Genomic DNA, 20,540 nt, shown 5'->3' on the forward strand with positions numbered 1-20,540 from the left:
TCCAGTCGAGACGGGTGCATTACTTCTAGCGATTTTTTTTATTTGATTTTTTTCGCTTTTCCTTCCTTTGTTTGACCCTTCGTTCTTCACCATGTACTGGCTGAGGTAGTAGTTTGTGCTGTTGGTTGGGTTGAGACACTGCCCGCTATGGAGATGACTGCGCAAGCTACTGCCTTGCTGGTGCTGGTGTCTCCACTTCAGCCGTCGGAAGAAACAAGAAAGAAAAAAAAAAGTCACGTTCCGGAGGTGGTTAGTGTTTTTTTTACAGGTAACACGCACCCCCGGGGTACAACTCGTTGTTTTATTCGGCAAAGCAAAATTTGACTGTAATTTAGATGGAAAAAAAACTGTTTTGCTGAATTCTGACCTGTTTCGTGTTTCTCTTTGTATCAATTGTCCCAATAAAATAGTCTGCTTAGAAAAAAAGCACTTTGTCGCATGTAGTTTTAATTTGAAAGATAACGCGAGATGTTGACTCTGAAACGGGCATTTCTGTTTAGCCATTTTTTTTTCCTTCTTCTTTTCAGAAGGGAAGATAATGCTTGCTTGTACCAGATGACTGTGTCGTATCTATGCTGTTATAAATCTTGAATGCCGATTTTAAAACGCACGAGGACAGTCGTAATTGTGTGTATTTCGGTTTCCACCACCACGCGGGGTGGGCTATGTAGAAACTAAGCATGTGGGTCAGCGTTACTGTTGCTATGAGGAGAGGAATGACGTGGCTCCTGCTGCCCACAGAGGTGTCCTACAGTACATCTGCTCTGATACGCACAAGCCTCTCATGGCTCTCCTGGCTGTCCTCTGTTAATAATGCAGCATACCGTCAGACCTGTGTGTGTGTGTGTGTGTGTGTTCATCCTGCACTTGAGTGCTTCTATGCGGGGCTGGGCAGAGCTCATTCATTCAGTCCACTGTTAGCACGGTTCACACAATAATCTGCTTATTATGCTAAATCTGTATGGGTGTGTGCGTGCGTGGTGTCCACAGACGGTCACGTTACACGACCCCAGCGGGCGTTTGAGCTCGCAGAGAGACTCTTTTGGTCGTACAATGCGAGATAACCTTTTTGAACCCCCCCCCTTTGGCTGCATCTGGGTGCTCTGTAACACATTAGTATGGGTCTCGTGACAGGGGTGGGGACCAGAATGAGTAATGAGCTTTGATTGGCTGGCAGCCTGGGTCTGTGAAACCTTGCAGTTCTGAATTTTTGAGTCGAGACCCCCAGACAGCCCAGATGAAAGCCAGCCACTCATTCAGAACCTGACGGAAGACCGATTTCTGCTCTGACCTTCCAAGAAGATTCCCTTGAAATATTAATGAGTTCACACTTGATATAGTTATGTTCCCAGGCCACACCTCTGCCCACTGGCGGTCTGTGCTGATCTTGTTCAAGAAATTCTGCTCCTGCGACTCATTGTAGAGATGCATGCTAGCTACAAAGAGGGGAGTGCTTTTTCGTGGTAGGTGACAAGCAAATAATCCCCAGAGGAGGCTTGATATTATCGAGCCTACCGTCTACAGGCCCCACAGGTCCAGCTCGTGTAAGGCATACAAGTGCTCTCATCTCCAGGGCAAAACCCAGCATCATTTATCACATCCTGACTTTAAAGAGATCCAGTCTGTGGATCGGTGAGCAGCACAGTGGCAGCCAACAGTATATTCATCCAATCCATCTTATGTCAAAACTCTTCATTTGAGCCGGGCTGCAGATAAATCTCACTTCAGGCTGCAGAAGCCCTAAAAGCAGTAAATTGGAGGCTGTTGTGGAAACTCTGCCCACTCAGGTACGTTATCAGAGCTACGCCACTGGACAGCCACACCTTTGCCCAGACAGGACAGTCTACCCTACCCTCATATATCGACTCTCTCTGTCATAGAATACCCTCATTCATGCTGCCACGCTTCCTTTTGTTACAAGGTGAGATTGTAAATAGCTTATTGGGGGGGTCAACTGTCACCACTTCATGTTTGAAAAAGTAATCCGCAAACAAAAGTAGCTGTAATAGTACATTTTATCATTTTTCACTGTTTTGTACTGAATTCAGTCTGAAAAGGAATAAAACTACAAGGCCAGCTTAACTGATTCATAGATCTATTTAAAAAAAAAACAAAAAAAAACAGAACACCTAAGTAGTGGCACTCTTTCAGAGTTTCTTGAATATAAGGATCGACTGACTTATTTCGGCAGCTCTGGCATTATGTACATAAAATATCCTTTTGTATTTGCACTGGTGATGAAAACTGTGCTTATTTTCAGCGCTATTTAGATTGCGTAAGAAAAACCTTTGTACAAAAATGATACGAAAAAAATCCTTCCACCCTTTAAAAAGGAGCCCAGGAGGCCTCCATCAGCCCCCTGTTACGCACTGCAGTGAGGTAGGGTTTTACATCTGTTTGGAGAGGTAAGTATCTTACTCCAGGCCCACTCAGCATCTCCTTCAGATCCGTCCATGGGTGGGGTGGGAGTGCTGTGACCTTGGAAAAACAAGCCACCCACAGGAACGACTGTGTCATCATTGCCGTCATCCAATCTGGACCACACACACACGCGTATAGAGAGTGGGAGTGGAGTGCCAGATTAGTGCTGGCCTGACTGGAGGAAGATACGGCGCTGGTCCTGCGGGGACCAGATGGTCCTCCAGCTCCTGCAGAGGACCCAGGAGTGTGAGACTCCCACGACAACACATTATTATCCCCAAAAATGTGTGTAAAGGCATTCATCGAGAGATGCATGGGAGCGATCTGACTACCTGTACATGTTCATATGACTTATGGAAATGGTTAAAATTGTTTCTTGAAATGGTGGTTTGTAAAGCCTTTCTGTCTCACCGCCTTCATCCCTCAGACCATATATTTCTGAAATGAAGTGAAACTCTATGCACGTAATTAGATGAAGCTTAAGCACAAGTTTCACTTGGAAGATCTGTTCTCTCTGGTGAGTAAAGTCTTCGACACATCCGTTTTCCCACGCTGTCAAAAACAAGTCCATCCTCACCTTTCGACGTTGCTGCTCTCATCCAATACATTTTCTCTTTTCTTTTGCCTGCTTTCCCTGAGCTAATCAGCCCTCAGTTCTTGTTCATATCATTGTAATGTTGTCATTCTTTCACAGCACCATTTGCACCACTCTTCTTATTTTTGGTGCTCCAGATCATCTCAGGAATCTCCCAGAAACAGATCCATTGCTCATTTGATATCGCTGGTCATTAGTCCTATAAGATATCTTTATTACACTTTTTTTTTTTAGCCCAAATGAGCTCTCTTTGTTAAAATGTTATTATTGTGCGGTAGTACATGGGTAAAAGGGAAAGCTACTGTATAAATTTAGTTGTTTAGTGCAAAGAAATGATCAGGTTTCTGTCTTCTTTTCAGTCTGAAATACCTTTCCTGTCTTTTGATTCCCCTGTCATGTTACACCTTGAGGGCTTTATAACGCAATATGACTAACACCTAACTAAGACCTGGTCTTGCGGCTTTTTTTGAGTATTTAGTATCACATCACTTCAGCAGGACATCACTTTTGCTGGAGCGATTCAGTGTCGAATTACACCCCTCGAAGCGGTGTCCACCGTGAAACCTTTAAATATTCAAACGTTCTGTGATCCACACTTTGCTCTGGGGCTCTCAACACAGTTTGTAAGAGGGATGACGGTATTCTTCTGCGCTGGGAAGTCGCTGCAGTCAAAGGAGTTTTTAAGCCAGGAGTTCCAACATTTCTGTTGGATTCAAATATCTGAATGCAGAAATAAAATGTTTCATGGAACCAAAGTTAAAAGTCAGCGCTGAAAGATCAAATCATTAAAAAGAAAGTTGTTGCTGACAGGATTGCAGTTGAAGACATTGGATGTTAAGCAATGTTTTTGTTCATCCCTGCAAGGTTGTCTAATAAATATGTCCCAGGGCCTCCCCCCCATTTATTATGCAGATGTACACAATATCTTACTCAATGACACAGCAGAGAAACATGGGGGGGGAAAAAAAGACAATGGCAATGTCAGAAATGATAATTTTTCATATTTATTACGTCTTTTTGAGCTTTTTTCTTTTTCACTGTCCCTCGGTTTCTAAAACAGTAGAAAGGACATGGCTTGGTTTTGGTAAGATGTACATCACTTACAGTAATAGAAAGGAGATTTTCCACTGGAAACATTATTTACATTTAAATCAAGCTACTCTGTCCCAAGATTCACCAATGTCAGCCATTTATACAGCAACTAACACAAAAGTAACACCAAAATGTGGAAAATCAGACAACTATATCGATCTTAAACACATACAAGGTTAGAACAACGTGTTATTTAGAATTATTTTCAAGTGACACATGTTAAAAAAATCAGCAACTGACATTGTTAGAGGCACCTTTAAGCATGAGTTTCTGTTGTATTAGTTCTACTTAAAGAGTTTGAGCATCACGTTTAAATAAAGAGGGACGGTGCAACTTAATGATGGCACAGGTAAGCAGGTGACGGTGCACCTGATGTAGCATGCAAAGAGCCACCTAAAGTGGACAATGACAACATGAGTTACTTAGAATCACAAAGGAAGACGAGATTGTCAAAGTACAACAGAAAGATGCCTTTGCTCCTCTTTTCTCAATTGAAATGAATGGCAAAGCTGGGATGGATTTGGCTGTGTGTAATCCTGCGGAGACATGTAGCTAACCGACATCTTAAAGGGACTACACACGTGTTGTGTATTCTTCATCAATGTGTTTCTTCATTTCAGGAGACTAAGACTGCAGATGCCCGGCTAAATGGAACAGAAGAGGTATGATTCACACATATAGGACATCAGTTTTAGGAGTTCTTTTGTACACTGTACAGATGTTCAACCAATCACACAAATGCTGTGAAGGTATTTACATTTTCACATTTATAAATATTGTGCATTAGTTAGTAACAGCAATCTTAAGGTACACATCACCGTGTTCTCATCCTCTTCCCCACTTCCTCATGATTGTGAAAAATAAATAATAATAAAAAAAAAAAAAAAAAAAAAACATCATTCATGGTTCTGTTCCTCAGTTTCCTTTCTAAAAAAGTGGGCCAGAGCAAGAGTTCAACCCGGCTACGGATGATCATGGGGGAAGCTGGACAGAAATCCCATCTCTGAGCAAAAATGTCTTTGATCCTTCGGCAAAAGAGGAAGATCCACACAAATGCACTTGAAAAAAGATGAGGAGGATGAAGGAAACAGAGAGCGAAAAGCGGGGTTGCGCTGTGGTTTTCGTAGCTTGGCTAGTTCTGCTTGTTTCCATACATAAGGGGGATGATGTAGACAGAGATGTCATCGCCGGAGCCTAGTCTGTCGTTAGATATCCTCCAGCCTCGATCCTTCAGCACCCCTCGTGCTCTCATTATTAGGTCTTGAGCTGCCATTGTGTACCTGACCAAAAACAAAAAAAAAGCGATTAATGATCAGATACATTAACTAAGCACTTTATTCCACTTCATATATCCACAGGAAACGAGATTAAATAAAACAAAAATAATCTGAAGATATTAGGGTGAAGAAACTATGGTCACAGGAGAAGGAGTCTGAGAGAGGGCCCTGATAAATATATCACAAGCTTTTCCTTCACATCAGAGAAGTGACTCATCTAAATGTTTGGAAATTTGCATTATTGCAACTAGATAACACTGTTCACCCTCTCCAAATAAGGCAGGGGTGACGGGGAAGTTCATGCCTGACTGGTGGCCGCAGCTGTGAGATGATGAGCGAACATGCCTGTGCTGGTCGTCTGGGTCGCAGTTTGCCAGGAAACTGGTCACCGCTTCAGCTACTTCCTGGTTGGAGAGGACGTCCCACAGACCGTCAGTTCCCAGCACCAGAACGTCATCTGCCCCATGCTCACACTGCGATAAGGGGTAAACTCTGACCTGAAGGTGAAGAGAAACAAGGCGGGAGTTGAGGATTAACGGTTTCCAAGAATCATTTGTATCTCTTAAGAGTTACAGTTTAAGAGTGAATACATTTGGCATGCAAGGCTATCTTTAATCTTAAAGTGCAGCCTAACTCAGTTGATTCCTTAATACGGTGTGCAATATTTTTTGTCAGAAGTAAGATCACATTTTTATTTCCGTGTTTATCCGTTTCAAAATAACTGAAAGGGAAAAGTTGTTTGGTTAGTACATTCTAACACCCCCTTTTGCAAATATCACAGCTTGCTAATGCTTTCTGTAGCCAGAAACTGACTCTCAGTTCTTATTTGGGGGATTTTTGAACATACTTCCTGTGAAAAGTTCCTCTCTCTCATTTATAGACCATCCACAGACTTTTAAAGATGTTTATGATAGGCGTCGTGGCAAAACTGAGCTTGTGCCTCTTGAATTGGACCAAAATGTCCATATTTTCCTCTAAAAATCTCCAATGTTCATGTGTTGAAATGGCATAACCTTTTATTAAACTACCCCCTGCCAAGAACTCATCAACATTCCTCAAACATGCGATTTCTTTTTTTTGGTTTTGCCACAAAAAAACAAAAAAAACAACTCGCACGTAGTGGGGATGTGCGCAACTAATCGATGAGTTGGAACGGCGCACATAGTCGACTCATTTTTTTAAAGAGACGGACATTTGTTTGTTTAGGGCTGGAAGAGGCTTATTTTTCACCAGGTAGGCAATTGGCTGGGTGAGTTGACCTCAAAAATCCCTTAAAATGCCGAACCCAAGCACAAAGCAAGCAAAATGAAGACCAAAGTGCCTTTGACTGCCTGTGTTTGGTTGTTTCAAGTCATTTCTCTTCTACTGTGAGGGGGAGTTTGTTAGTCACATCGCTCACACCACTTCAGCGCAGAGGCTGCGTTACAAATGGCAAAGCACACAGCGCATGTGAACAAAGCTGTAAAGAAGTTCGAAATGACCTCTGCGTGGGTCATGAACCTCCTGCTTGTGGTTTTGTTGTATCAGTCGGTGGATTTCTCAAACAGAGCAATACAATGTTTCTCGGGAAGAAGTGATGACTTGAGCCTTTGATCTTGAACCCTACATTCATATTTCATGTTCCTTTTTTTTTTTTTTTTTAAGTCATGACATGTTGCACAAGGGTTTGCACAATCCTTACAGGGAACTCCCCCACACGTTATTACTTTGTATACACTTACCATATGCATTAAACATCCAACGTGGCCTCTCATGCTCAAATAAAACATTACTCATTCCCATAATAACAAGAGTAACTTGAAGCATCTCCAAGGATGTAAAAAATATAAAAAGGCTGAACTGCGACTGATCTCAGAGAGCAATGAATGAAAGAGCAAGAGCGCTTCTTGGTTTTCATGACTCCTGCAATCATGCACAGCAGTCACCGATAAGGGAAGACAGTGGCCGGAGAGGAATGATAGTGTGCACGTTGACCACGCAGTTCACGGGTAATAGCAAGTATCATTTTTCTTTGTTATCGCAGAGATCTTTGTTTTTTCAAAGGTCAAATCAAACTGAAGAAAAAGCGAGCCTGTTAATCTACTGCAGTAATAATGTGAGCATTCTTTACCCTGCTGTCTTTTTCTTTTTCTATGTAAAAATGTTCAAATGCTGACGATTTTGAATATTTTTGGAAAAATATCGAAAGGCTCTGGCCCAAGCAAGTATAGATGCAAAATGAAGTGTGTCTATGGGGTAAGGAATCGGTCAAAAAGAAACGTGCATCTGTGCAAGTAATCTGCGCATATTTGGGAAATGTGTGCGTCTTTGGTTGTAGTTGAGCATAAAATAAATATGTGCAATCTCTAAAAATGAGTCCATCTGTGTTTATAATGGGTTGTGTTTTGATATTTGTCAAAATACGAATCGAAAAGTTACGACATCAAAAAATACATACACGAATCGAAAAGTTACGAATCAAAAAGTTACGAATTCAAAAGTTACGAATATGAATTTCTCAAGTGCAGGAAAGGGGACAAAAATACGTCATCAGCGCATTTCATACACAAAAAATAATGGGAAAATATCTTTAACTTACAGGTTCATCCGCTGCTGAAGCCCCTTGTTGTGTCATGCTTTAAATCACAAACGCAATCCAGTAAATATTTACTAGTATAGTATAGGATAGTATAGTAAATATAGAGTAATATAGAGTCCGCACTGTGGTCAAAGTCAAAATATGTTCTAGTATCACTGGCCGCACTGATGGGGTGATCGAATTTTCTTCTGCTGGTGATGCCTGTGACGTGATGATGTATTTTTGTCCCCTTTCCTGCACTTGAGAAATTCGTATTCGTAACTGTTGAATTCGTAACTTTTTGATGTCGTAACTTTTCAATTCGTATTTTGACAAATATTAAAACACAACCCATTATAAACACAGATGGACTCATTTTTAGAGATTGCACATATTTATTTTATGCTCAACTACAACCAAAGACGCACACATTTCCCAAATATGCGCGGATTACTTGCACGGATGCACGTTTCTTTTTGACCGATTTCTTACCCCATATGTGTCCATCATCCCGCATGCGTACTGAAGCGCTACTTTATGTAACGTCTTAGATCAGTATCTACTAAGACACTGTGAGCAGACAGATAGATGTGATGGTTTTAGAAGAGTTAGCAAGCAAGTAATGCTATAATCTCTAAACTTTCATAGCAACTTATAACCCTCTAAAGCCGGCATTACTACAGTGTGTGAATTTATGTGTGGTTACAAATCAGGAATAGCGCCGACTGGGGTGTCCAAATTTTGCGAGTGACCACAAACTGCGCTATATTTCAGTCATGACCAAAGCAATCTTTTAGTAGCTGCACAAATTTGCTGTTAGATCGCAGACCTGCTGATAATCGTAGTTCACTGACTCACATCCAGCTTGTTTTTTGTTCAAATGCAGTACATATCTAAATTAAGCCGATTATCTGTTCAAGTGAAAATATACAAGAAGCGCTTTTCTTGAAAAAACAAAAAAAACAAAGCCTCTGTGGTTACAATGAGGCACAACTGACTGCAAAACTACGTAGACGTAGAGGAGACATGCAGTCTCCGTAACACAGCAATGAGATTGGGGACAAAAATATCAGCAAGTAAAGCGCCATTTCTGTTGACCATGTGGAGCCGTTTTTGGAGAAAGCCTGGTGTTGGGAAGTTTGTCCAAAAAAAAAAAATAAAATCACCACAAGGTGTTTATTTACATGTGCCTTCTGCTTCACGTGTAGCAAAAAAAATATTTATACAACAAAAGAATATAACTGAACAGTTAACTTAGTTGAACTAAATAAAACTCAACTTAGAACAAAACAAAACAAAGAAATTAAATCAAGTGTAAATTGCTACACCCGATCAGCACGATGGTTGCACTCTCTGTCGCGAGAAAGACAAAAGGCCACTGCTTAAATAGCCTCACCTCACTGGGCACTGCCTCCTTGGTTGTACCAACAGAGGAGGTGACTCCACTGGCTTCTAACTTCACCATTTCACACGTCACGAATCATACGAATTACAGTAAAAACACTCTTACCTGTTTTACCTTTTCATCTACATGTTAACCATACATAAATTAAATACCAAACAAACCTACATAATATCTAAACCTAATGTGTCTCACCTTCCTGATGTAGACTAGTCCTATGACCTCCCCCAATCATGTTCCCCAGAGTATAAAAGCAGAAATATTGCAGCATTTCCTCCCTTTGTCTCTGAGCACCTGGTGGGTATGGTGAGTAGCACACTTAAATGTTAATTTAACTTATTCTAAGGAGCTATAATTCAATAAATTATAACTGAATTTAACAATACTTGTCAGTGTTTATTTAAACCAAAGATGTTGAACTATGAAATATAAGCAAACATAATACAAAACACAAACAAACCCGGGATAGTCTGTATCTGTAAAATGATGATTACTGATAGTAAAATGATTGAAAACAAACAAGTATGGTGAACTAAAGATGGTATTAATAAATCAAACAAATGGTCTCACCCACTTTGTCACAGCTGGATATACCTTTAGAAAAAAGAGCTGTATAATTTTTTATTTTGTTCTACTTCTATTGAATCTTAACTAGACCTTGGAAAGGCATTAGGCTAAGGTTTGATTGTGTTTCCCAGCTAATAACTCACAGCTGTAATCATATACTAATATCTGTTCATAAAAAAAAAGCAATTTTTTCCCCCATATTTTGCCTTCTGGGAGGGCATGAATATTTATGGGAGAGCGGGTCAGTTGTCCCACCCTCTTTATCTTGGGAACCAGGCACTTTTATTGTCATGTGACCTTTCATTTTGGAAGCAACCATCATTTCTGCCAAACTGTGAAAAGAAGAAGAATCACATGGGAGGTGTGATAAGCACCAGTTATCTTTTAAAGCTGTTTTTGGCTTGCAAAAGAGACATTTTCACATATCAGATGTAATGGCTGCTACATCAATGACAGTTTATGACCGACAAAATGTTGCATGTTGGTCATTTTTACAGCGTATAAAACCATGCAAATCATTTAGATAAATATTTTCCCTGGACTTGTAAGCTAGTTATTTTTTCCAAGATATCTGCTATGGGGCAAAGTGAGCCAAACGCTGTGGGGTAAGTTGAGCAAGACTGGAGTTTGGGCAAACTGCAAGGAGGGAGGAATGATTTACATTTCACTGCAACCCTGATGAATGGAGTGTTGAACAATGCACTGGTCTTCATGCTGTGCCTGTTGCTTTGTTTGCAAGCTCCCAAAAATGAAAGAGGACAGCTTTTGCATTTGGGATACAACAGTTTTTGATTTAGTTTACGAACATGTTTTCAGTTTTACAGCAAATTTGCTCAGCGACAATAACAAAGCATTAGTAGATTCGGGACTAAGAATGTGAATGAACAATGCTATTTTGTCTACGCCAGAGGTCTTCAACAGGGGGTCCGCGACCCCCAGGGGGTCCGCGGAGGTACTGCAGGGGGGTCGCGAAATCTTTGGTTGATTAGACGATTTTGAACATTTAAAAAAATAAAAATAAAAAAATAAAAAATTTTTTTTTTTTTTTTCAAACAGTTTTTTCTCACAAATTGTGTGCAAACGTGTGCCATCCACAGATGGTTTGAGGATTCATTGTCCCATCTACATGCATGTTTAAAGTTAAAATCTGTGGATTATTTGAATAGCTCAGTGTTGTATGCAAGATGTTTGTTTATAAATGGCAGTGGCACGGCCACCCTGTACCTTGCACATGTTTAAAATAAAAACATGAATATATTAACCTGTGTATTATTTGAATAGCTTAGTATTGAATGTACAATAACAGAGTAGCTATGTTTATACAAGGCACTAGGCCCCGTTAAATATAAAACACAATTGTATGCCATATAAATAGTAGGGGGGTCCCTGCTCCAACTCTCCATCAGTTTGGGGGTCCCTGGCCTGAAAAACGTTGAAGACCCCTGGTCTACGCTATAAAAAGCAGAACATAATCCATCCATTAGCTTACATCATGTGAAAAGGTAAGATCATGGAAATTATTAGCTTTTCAATCTTTTTTTTTTTTTTTTTTACACATTTGGACAGGCAAACATTAAACTGTCGTAAACAGTTCCCACGGATAAAGACGATTTATTCAGACAAGTTAACCGTCGTTTTGACATTTTGTTTGACACCCCTTTATTAATGACATCTTCAAATCTCCAAAATTTGAATTAGCGGATTTAGGAAGTGGTGAATAAAGAGGCAAATACCTGATCTGGAACAATGAGCTCTGGACAGACTAATCCAAGAGTTTTCTTGCCACAACAACTTTAGATGTGTGTGACGCAGACAAAAGACACATTTGCAGGAAAATGGTGGTGGAAATTTTATGGTTTGTGGATGATTTGCAGCTTCAGAAACTGGGCAGCTTACATTCATTAGCCATTTTCACTTTGCCCGCTCCAAGCCTTTTGTGTTCACTTTGTAAGTACAGCGATGGAACAGAATGTCAAAGTTGATTTATTGCTGAGCCGCTCTGAGTTGGAAACAGAGGTGGTCACAGAGCCAAAGTGGTGTGTGTCTTAAGTGGCGTTGACCATGGTGTCACACGCTGCTCTTAAAAGTTGTTACTCAGCTGACGCCGAGTAGCGAGCTTGCTATTTGTGAGCACACGCTAATACAACGCTGAGACACCTATTATTCTGTAAGAATTACCAGGGGAACAACGGTGGGTTATTAAGGATGGCTTTTTTTATGCCAATATGGTGCGACTATGGTGTGTGAAAAGAGCTGCTGATTCAAATATAAATTCTATATCAGATCAAAGGATACATTAATATAATATGAGATGATCTGTCTAAAAATAAACACCTTGCAGATGACAGAACTGTGCACGGCATAATGCGGCAACACCAGCTTCTGAGGCCAAGGGTATATTTCCTCTTTGCACACAAGGTATTCATTATTCAAATAGATTGTTTTCAAATTGGCAATGTTGAAAAAAAAAAAGCCAACTATTTATTTTATTTTTCACAAGGCTGCGTATACTTGATGGCAGCAACAGTGTTGAAGCCCATCTCAGCTGGTACCGGGTGAGACCGTTTACCAGTCTGATACACGGACACAGACCAGCTCAAATTGCATCCACACACAGCCTAAATAAAGGGATCAGACATGTTGTGAACTGCATGTCAGTGTATTGTGGGAGCACCAAGAGAAAACCCACACATGCAAAAGAGAAAAAACTCGGATAGGATTCAATTCAAAGTGGAGCATACCTCTGGGCAGCAGGACAGGAAGGGCTTTATGTAAATGTTGGAGTCATGCACTTTCAGATTGTGGTCCCCGAGACCTCTCGTGACTCCGATGGTTGCCAAAACACGAGCCTGCAAAAGATCAGAAGCATGTCAAGCACAACCTCCATCTTAGGTAAACAGAGCAGCAACAAAATCAGTAGTGTTTCAGCATTTTGATTTCATCTCAGAGTTTTCTCACGCCGAGTGACGCATTTGGAAGTCCATTTTTTTTTTCTGCTCATCTTTTCTGGGCAGGGAGACAGAGTAAGCCTTAAAGAAAACTTTTTGACAACTTGGCTCCCATTTTCGAAGCGATGGCCATCTCTGCTGGTCATGATGAATTGCAGATATCTGGGAAAATAATGGCAGCCAAGCTACACAAGGCGCTGAACGAGGAGCAGTAAGGAAACGAGTAATTACTTATTATTTATGGATTCATTATTCAAAGCATTCTATATCCAACTAAATCTGTAAGCTCAATATCAATTTATCCCTGTCAAATTTTATCTATGCCCATCATTCAACTTTTTTTTCACCAAATGTGGAACGTTTGTTATCTTTGGTTTTGATTTAGAAGCTGTAATAAAGTGGCCCTATCCTTTTTCTTCATGGTTCTAGAGTCTAAAGCTTTGCAGTTCTGTCACAGCAATCATTCCCCAAGCATCACATTTAATTAAGCAGCATTAAACTGAATTCTTACTGTCTGGATTGGCCTCTACCGCTGCCTGTAAAAAAATGAATGCAGGCACAGCACTGGGGAACTGGGTTAATTGACTCCTGTACAGGGAAGGGGCATATGAGGGCAAACGAGGCCTGGCTGGAACAGGGTCGGATCAGTATGCAGCACAGCGCTGCAGTCTTTCAAAGCGGCGGTGAACCTCTTCAGGCAGAGACGAGGAGACATCCTGGGATTAATTGTTGAGCGCTGGAGCCCAGCAGGCAGCAGGCCGGCCTTTGAAGTGCTCTGGCGTTTCTCTGCCTCACACAAAGCTCCCTCACTCTATCTGGCCATCCATCTCCACGCCCCACTTCAAAGGGAGAGAACGCATGGACGTGGGCACAGGGAGCTGTGTGGGGGCAAAGCCGAAAGCAGTTGCACGCAGAAAGCACTGTGGGGTGACATCTGCCCCGGTCATCAGTCAAACATAAACCCCGTCTGTGTGTATGTGAGATCGCGTTTCATCTCTGACCTTTTCAAGACGACATGGACGAGATGCTGTGCAGTGCACCGCTGCGCGTACACAGAGCGACGGGAAAATGTCGTGAAAAATGCTCTGAGCTCGTCATCTTTGCTTTTGTTCTCTGCGTCATGATACTGACAAGATTCTCGAGTCAGTCAGTGTTTAAGTCCCGCCTCTCACCTTTCCTTCATCGTTCCATCCAACACATGGCTCAGATTCAAGTCCAATCTTTGACCCCTAACTGCTGCTGTTAGTGCTACATTTGACCTACTGAGGGACATAAACAGAAAAGGCCACTGTAGCAGATACGCTGTCTGCGTTATAGGCTGGTGCAGGATGTGAATTTTTTTTTTTTTTTTTTTTTTTAAAAAGCCCCAGAAATGCTTTCCACCGTCTGGCTCCCCCATACAGTGGCAGGAGGAGGCTGACTAATGGTGCCCTGTGAGCTCTGATTACAGGCGAGGCACTCAAGGCCACGGGGTGTAAGTCTGTCAGCGTGCGGCTGCCAAGCACTTCTTACCTTCTTCCCTTCGCCGTAGATCAGGGGAAACTTCAGGTCATCATCCTCTATGGTTTTATACGCCCTGCGCAGAGGGGAGAGGACACTTCAATGGGATTTTTGTTTATGGCAGGCAGCGCACACACGTCCCTGAGATGCACTGCTTCCGTGCCCCTCCCCAGCCCCCAACCACACAGAGACTTGGCATAATGCTCTCTCTTTTGTTTCTTTCTAAATGATCGGTGAGGCTCTTGTGGTTTATTGTTGCTGTTCTGTAAGGTGCATTTCTTTGTGAGCCAGCATGTGTGCCTCTGAAGGTCTGAATGAAATATAAACAAGTATCGAAATTCCCATTCTCCTGATCTTAGAGAGATGTTTAAACTTTCCCAGCTAATAAATAATGTAACACTTTACATACTCGGACAAGAAAGAGCTGCCGCATGAAGGAGAAAACTGCAAAAACTGCACATGCCACGTCTTAGGTTACACTTTTTTCAGCTCAAGAACTTGCGGTAAAGGAAGCAGGCACTCTTGCTCACAAAATAAAGTCCAACCTCTTCCATTTCTGGAGTTTTTTTTTGTATCAGGACAAAATGAAAATCTGGTCTTCAAAATGAGTAAGAACATATGACGCGTTACATTGTCTCATTTGAACTAAAATGCAGAACCAGTGTATGAAAAACAAACTACCCCCTATGAGTCAACAGCTTGTAGAAGCAACTTTAACAACAATAACTTGAAGTCAGCAATTTCTGTATGAAATGTCTCTCACATCGTTGTGGAAGAATTTTTGGTCCACTCTTCATTGCTTCATGTTCATTAAGGATGCATTCATTTTTGCAGATTTCTCTTGAAATTCTAACTCTGCATTTCAATCCAGTTGAGGCCTTGACTTTGACTGGACCATTGCACCATTCTGTGTTAGATTTGCTGCTGTGTTTGGGTTCATTGTCCTGGTGATCAACCCGTTTCAAAAAGCTTTAGTTGTCTGACAGAGGGCAGAGATATGGTTACTACTTTTGGTATACAGAGGAGTTCACCATCAACTCAGTAACTGCAAGTTGCCCAGTTCCTGTGGCTGCAAAACAAGCCCAAACCATCAGCCCTCCACCACCGTGCTTGACAGTTGGTATGAGGTGTTTGTGGTGTCCTGTGTTTAGTGTTCAGCAAACATGGGGCTGTGCATTATGGCCAAAAATCTTAATTTTGGTCTTGGTCCAGAAGTCTTATGTCTCCCTTTATTCTTTTGTTTTCCTTCTACTGACAAGCCTTTCTAATTGTTCTGTCATGAACTTTAACATTTAACATGCTAACTTAGGCCTGTAGAGTCTGAGATGCACCCTTTTCTTGTTTTTTTTTTTTTGTTGTTGTTTTCAGTTTCTCTGAACATTGCACAGTCGGATCTTGAAGTTAACTTGCAGGGATGCCATTCTGTTTTCTGTTTGTTTTTTTTAACACACACTGCTTCTGCGTTTTGGCTTAGTTTTGTTAAAAAATAGTGACACAGGATGTCCTGATATATAAAACCTTATAATTGAAAGTGTACTTTCATTTTCACCTGACTGCGGTTAGAACAGTCTCTTTCATCCATTGACATTTGTGCATCAGAGGAACAGCTGTGCAACTGTAGCAGAAACTTTACATATTAGAGGTAATTTCCAAAAGAGCTGCCAGGACAAAGTTTTCCATTCACATCTCACACCAGGTGCCACGAATACAAATCTGGCTCTGATCGAGTCACGACTTTGATCAAACAAGATTTACAGTCCAGAATGTGGAAAAGGAGGCAGAGGTGTATATAACTATCATAAAACATGGTTCTAAATGATTAAAACAAATTTGTTATTTGCAAATATCGTATGACCATGCCCCCCCCCCCCCCACCCCCTCCCCCTCCAAAAAAAAAAAAAAATCACACACCATATCCAATGTATTTCAGCTGCTATGAAGCCGATTAGCGAAGAACAGGATGGGTTTTACATTACTGCTGGTTCCACTCAGAGAGACCATATGTTTCCACCTTAGGCTAGCGCTACACTGCTGCACTCAGCAGTTTTATAACTGTGCAGAGCGAGGACTATCACAGCAAACACAACCCACAAACACAGAAATACAGTCTGCAGGCTGAGACTCGTCTGAGAGGAGAGGAGTATCACAGAAAAACAGTCCCCCAGAAATGGTTCCCTACCAGCGTTCGTGGTGTGGAAAAACACCGGCTAAAATTGCAGTTTGATGATGTGAAATTCAAACTGACCGTTAAAAAGAGGTCTTGGCCTCGCGGTCTCCTGCTATATCACTCTAAACTCCCTCCATTTTACTATTTCACCTTCAAGTAGCGAAGCAAGAAGTGTGTATCTGTGCAACACAGAGACACGCACTTTCCGGCATCATTTCAAAGATGTCTTGGATTGCATCCCAGGAACTGGCTGTCAGGGACAAGTCTCCCTCTTGAGATGCAAGCTTACTGGGAGTCCAACCTATTTGACTTGAGTTATCAAACGTGACAGAATGAGAGAGCGGCACATATATCCTGTTGTGTTACATTCTCCCTACCCCGAGACACGCATAGCAAAACCAACAAGGGCTGCACTGTTTGACCACAACGCTGAATGTTTTCACACGCAAGGGCTGTTTAGATGCTGGATGCATTGCTACGTGTGAGTGTGTGTGTGTGTGGGGGGGAGGTGCGTACTACTAAAGGGGTGCAACATCCTCTCGGCAGGTGATTATAAACCAGCAGGAGAGACAAAGATTGATGTCATCGCCGCTTGGTGCAAAGAGGGGTGACAAAAAAACATGACACAGCATTGTAATTTCCGTGCACACTGTCGTAGACGCATCCTCACAACCACACCCACCTACCTGTCGACAAAACTGAGGTGACATTGCGGCCGCCTGTGTCAGCACCGTACGAGTCAGACAAATTGGCTCAACTGAAAGTTTGTTTAAATAAACTTATTGGCCAACCTTGATGGCTGGTTCATAGATTGAATTCTGCTTTCAGGAGCAAGTCAAGGCCGCAGTAAATGGCAGTGACTCCTGCGACTCCCCAAAAGCAAGCTGTAGTCATGAGTCACGCAGGTGCAGCCTGGGGAGGACTAACAGAAGAACGATGAGCAGGAAATACAGGTGCAAATGTTCTCCGCACTTTTTGGAATGCTTTGATGCATATCCATCACACTATACCACTGGTGAGATGTCCAATCAGTCCCAAATTAATTCTACAGCATAGTAAGGACCCAAGAGTCATAAATTACTATCTTCAGCAACACGAAGAGCCAGGAGTCTTGTGGCAGATGGTACGGCAACCCACAGAGCTCTGATCTCCAGATCAGGGTTCGTCTGGGATTACACAAAGTGACAGAAGCTCAGAAGAAAGACGACACTCATGGAAGAACTGTAGAAAGTTCTCCAAGAACCACCTTCCTGCCAAGTGTCTTGGAAAACTATGGGCCCAGGAGAATCTGCGGTGTTGGTTTGATTTATCTTTCTACCCGCTTCAATTTGTGCGAAGATGAGAATCAAGTTGAAAGAATTCTTGTCATTCATTTTTAAAGCATCCTCACTTGACCTTTGGTGCCTAAAACTTTTGCAGAGTATGGTATGAGCACTACAGCACAAGAATATGGAGAGAGCATGTCTCTTAAAAGGATGAGAAAAAGTTTAAAGAGGAATCATCTGCAACCTGCAAGACCTCAGGTTACACCCACTTCAAGCTGCAACCTCTCAGTGTCTAGAAACCTGAGGCATTATAAGTGCTTTTAACCTTCAAGCCTGTAACGACGACTGCGTCAATCACCATTTTCAAGGCCCCGAGAATAAATCTATTTTATTTTTTATAAATCTATCTCTTTAGAAGGGTTTTTGGAGACTTTTTTTTAAGAAGGCCTCGGGGCATAATGGGTTTAAATGGTTAAAGGTCAGAGGACATTTCTATTTATCACAGCTACTGTAGCTACTGAGATGGAAGAACTAAGAAGAAAGGATTCACTTTGAAGATTAAGATTCGATGTCTGATAAGCATTCAGTACATAACATTAATAAAAAAGTGAATATTAGAAGGGTAGGGTTCATTCTTCCTCTGATGTAATCTACGAGCAGATACGGTATCTGACAGGGATGCACAGCTATACTGACCTAACGTCGCCATCGGCCGATATTCAGCTTGTTGCTGGTTATTGGCCCGTTGACAAACAAGCCAACATCAGCCAACAGCAGTGGCTGATAACATCATCTATAGCATCATCACTGGTATCATTTTGTTACACAGTGGTGTTACTGCATTTTAGCTGGTAAACAATGGGGAAAATCCCCACAAATCAATGTTGAAATCCCACTTGAAGCTAACTTGTCTCTATACGATCTGCCATCAACATTCATTTTGGTTTGGTTTGATTTGGACATCTTCAGGTTAGGCGCCTCTCCTGCAGTCCGCAAACAGAACCTTTTGAAGCTTTTCCAAGTGAGACGAGGTGCCAACTTCACAAACGCACTGGCGTGTCAGAGCATCAGGGTTTATTTGATCATAAGATAAGGGTGCCACAGGAGAAGGTGGGCGCCATACAGTGACAGAGATGTGTCACGGGACAACCTTTGATTTTCTTTTTGAAGTCTTTATATCTCACCGTCTTTTTGTCGCATTGCTCTTTCCTCTCTTTTCTTCATCTATGTATCTACCTTACCTCAAACGATTTACTCTCTTCTCGTTCACCCCCCCACCCACACTCCAAGCAACCCAACCACCCACCATCCCTGCACTCCCTCCAACCTGACTTCTGGATCATGCTGAACAAAGCCGCCTGCTCAACATCCATCACTCTGGGCAAACAAGCCCACCTGCCATCCCGGCCAACAGCCACCATTACAGTCTGCGATGCCACTGCCAGCTCTCTCTCTGGTCCAACTGCCCGAGGAAGGGGAGTTTTAGAAAGCGAGGGAGGAGCGTGGAGTGGTGATCTGCAGGCCTGTGCGTCTTCGTAAAAGCACAGCCTTGATCATGGATGCCTTTGACAGAACTGGACGCCAGCGTACACCCACATACACAGGCTGCACATGTACATGCATGGATAGAGTGCTGCTTTAAAAGGAGTGATCCTCTGTGCTTGTAGGGGATATTAACAGCACCGATACAAGATATAGTGAAGTCACATCAACTCACAATCAGAGCAATCAGTCACGCAGGCTGACAGGGAATTAATCTAAGACCCAGACCGAGTCTGGGTGAAACTGCAGCAGAACTGGGTTATGGGAAGAACCCGATTAAAAATACATCACAGGCTGTCTGTCCTGGAGAGACAGCAGACAGGCAGAGAGTTCTGGGCCCAATAAGCAATGCAGCCGATGACTGACCTACATCTGCTGAGCTGAGCCGAGCCGTAAAACACCGCAGAACGGAGAAGGTGTAAGAAAAGATACTGTTCGTCTGTCATCAGTCACTGCATATTTCTATTCTGTCATTTTCTCAGGCTCTCATATTGCCATTTGTTTTCTATACATGCAGTATTTTCTTTCCATCTTTCTACATCTCTTACCTTCTTTTTAACTCTCTACAGCAACACGAGAAGTTACTGAAGGTCTCACAAATTCCTTCATAACTCACACAGAAGAAGAAATGCCAAGGACATTTTTTTCTGGCCTTTCTCAGACAATTTACTTTCCAGCACACAATCAGTGGGATAGAGATTGCTGTGGTAGGCTGCTTTCACAACTAATGCATTAGAATCAAGTCTTGTAAGCAAATGTAGATAACAGGCCTGTGTTGCAGAAATGATTTTGACAGATAACTCTCTGAAGGCTCCTCAGTGGATCCAACCAGATGGACAGGTTTAAAAAGTATATTTTCATCAAGTTTTTTCTTTAGGTATTTCTAAACAAGTGTGTTTCAGCATTAAATCATTTACCAGGAAAAACAAAGACAAGTGTTATGAGGGAGCAAAATGTGAAAATATATATATATATCCTCACATCCTGTGAATTGCATTTAATAGATTAATCCAATTAGAAATTAAGTTAAAACAAAAAGGAATGCGTAGTTATCACTTAACCCACCATCCTGACATGGTGAAGTCACGGTACAGCATCCTCTTCCCCACCTCCTTCCTCTGCACTCTCCTCGGGAACTCCAGATGTGTGAACTCGTTCCCTAATAAGTGGGGCTGCATGTACGCCTTTGATATAAAGAGAGAGAGAG

At 41.9% G+C, this 20,540-nt stretch overlaps 1 protein-coding gene across 1 annotated transcript in view; it reads right to left on the bottom strand.

Moving 5' to 3' along the window:
- Positions 1–4,004: 4,004 nt before the first annotated feature.
- The window catches only part of ppm1h (protein phosphatase, Mg2+/Mn2+ dependent, 1H), a 43,061-nt gene continuing 26,525 nt past the window's right edge, over positions 4,005–20,540 (bottom strand). The window contains exons 6-10 of the mRNA XM_075470331.1: positions 20,399–20,517; positions 14,372–14,435; positions 12,653–12,760; positions 5,731–5,882; positions 4,005–5,388 (exon numbers count right to left, since the gene is read on the bottom strand). Coding sequence (XP_075326446.1) covers positions 5,241–5,388; positions 5,731–5,882; positions 12,653–12,760; positions 14,372–14,435; positions 20,399–20,517 — 591 coding nt within the window. The 3' untranslated portion in view covers positions 4,005–5,240. The remainder of the gene's footprint in view (positions 5,389–5,730; positions 5,883–12,652; positions 12,761–14,371; positions 14,436–20,398; positions 20,518–20,540) is intronic.

The sequence above is a fragment of the Odontesthes bonariensis genome, chromosome 7, assembly GCF_027942865.1.
Source record: "Odontesthes bonariensis isolate fOdoBon6 chromosome 7, fOdoBon6.hap1, whole genome shotgun sequence".
In the NCBI taxonomy this organism is placed as follows: domain Eukaryota; kingdom Metazoa; phylum Chordata; class Actinopteri; order Atheriniformes; family Atherinopsidae; genus Odontesthes; species Odontesthes bonariensis.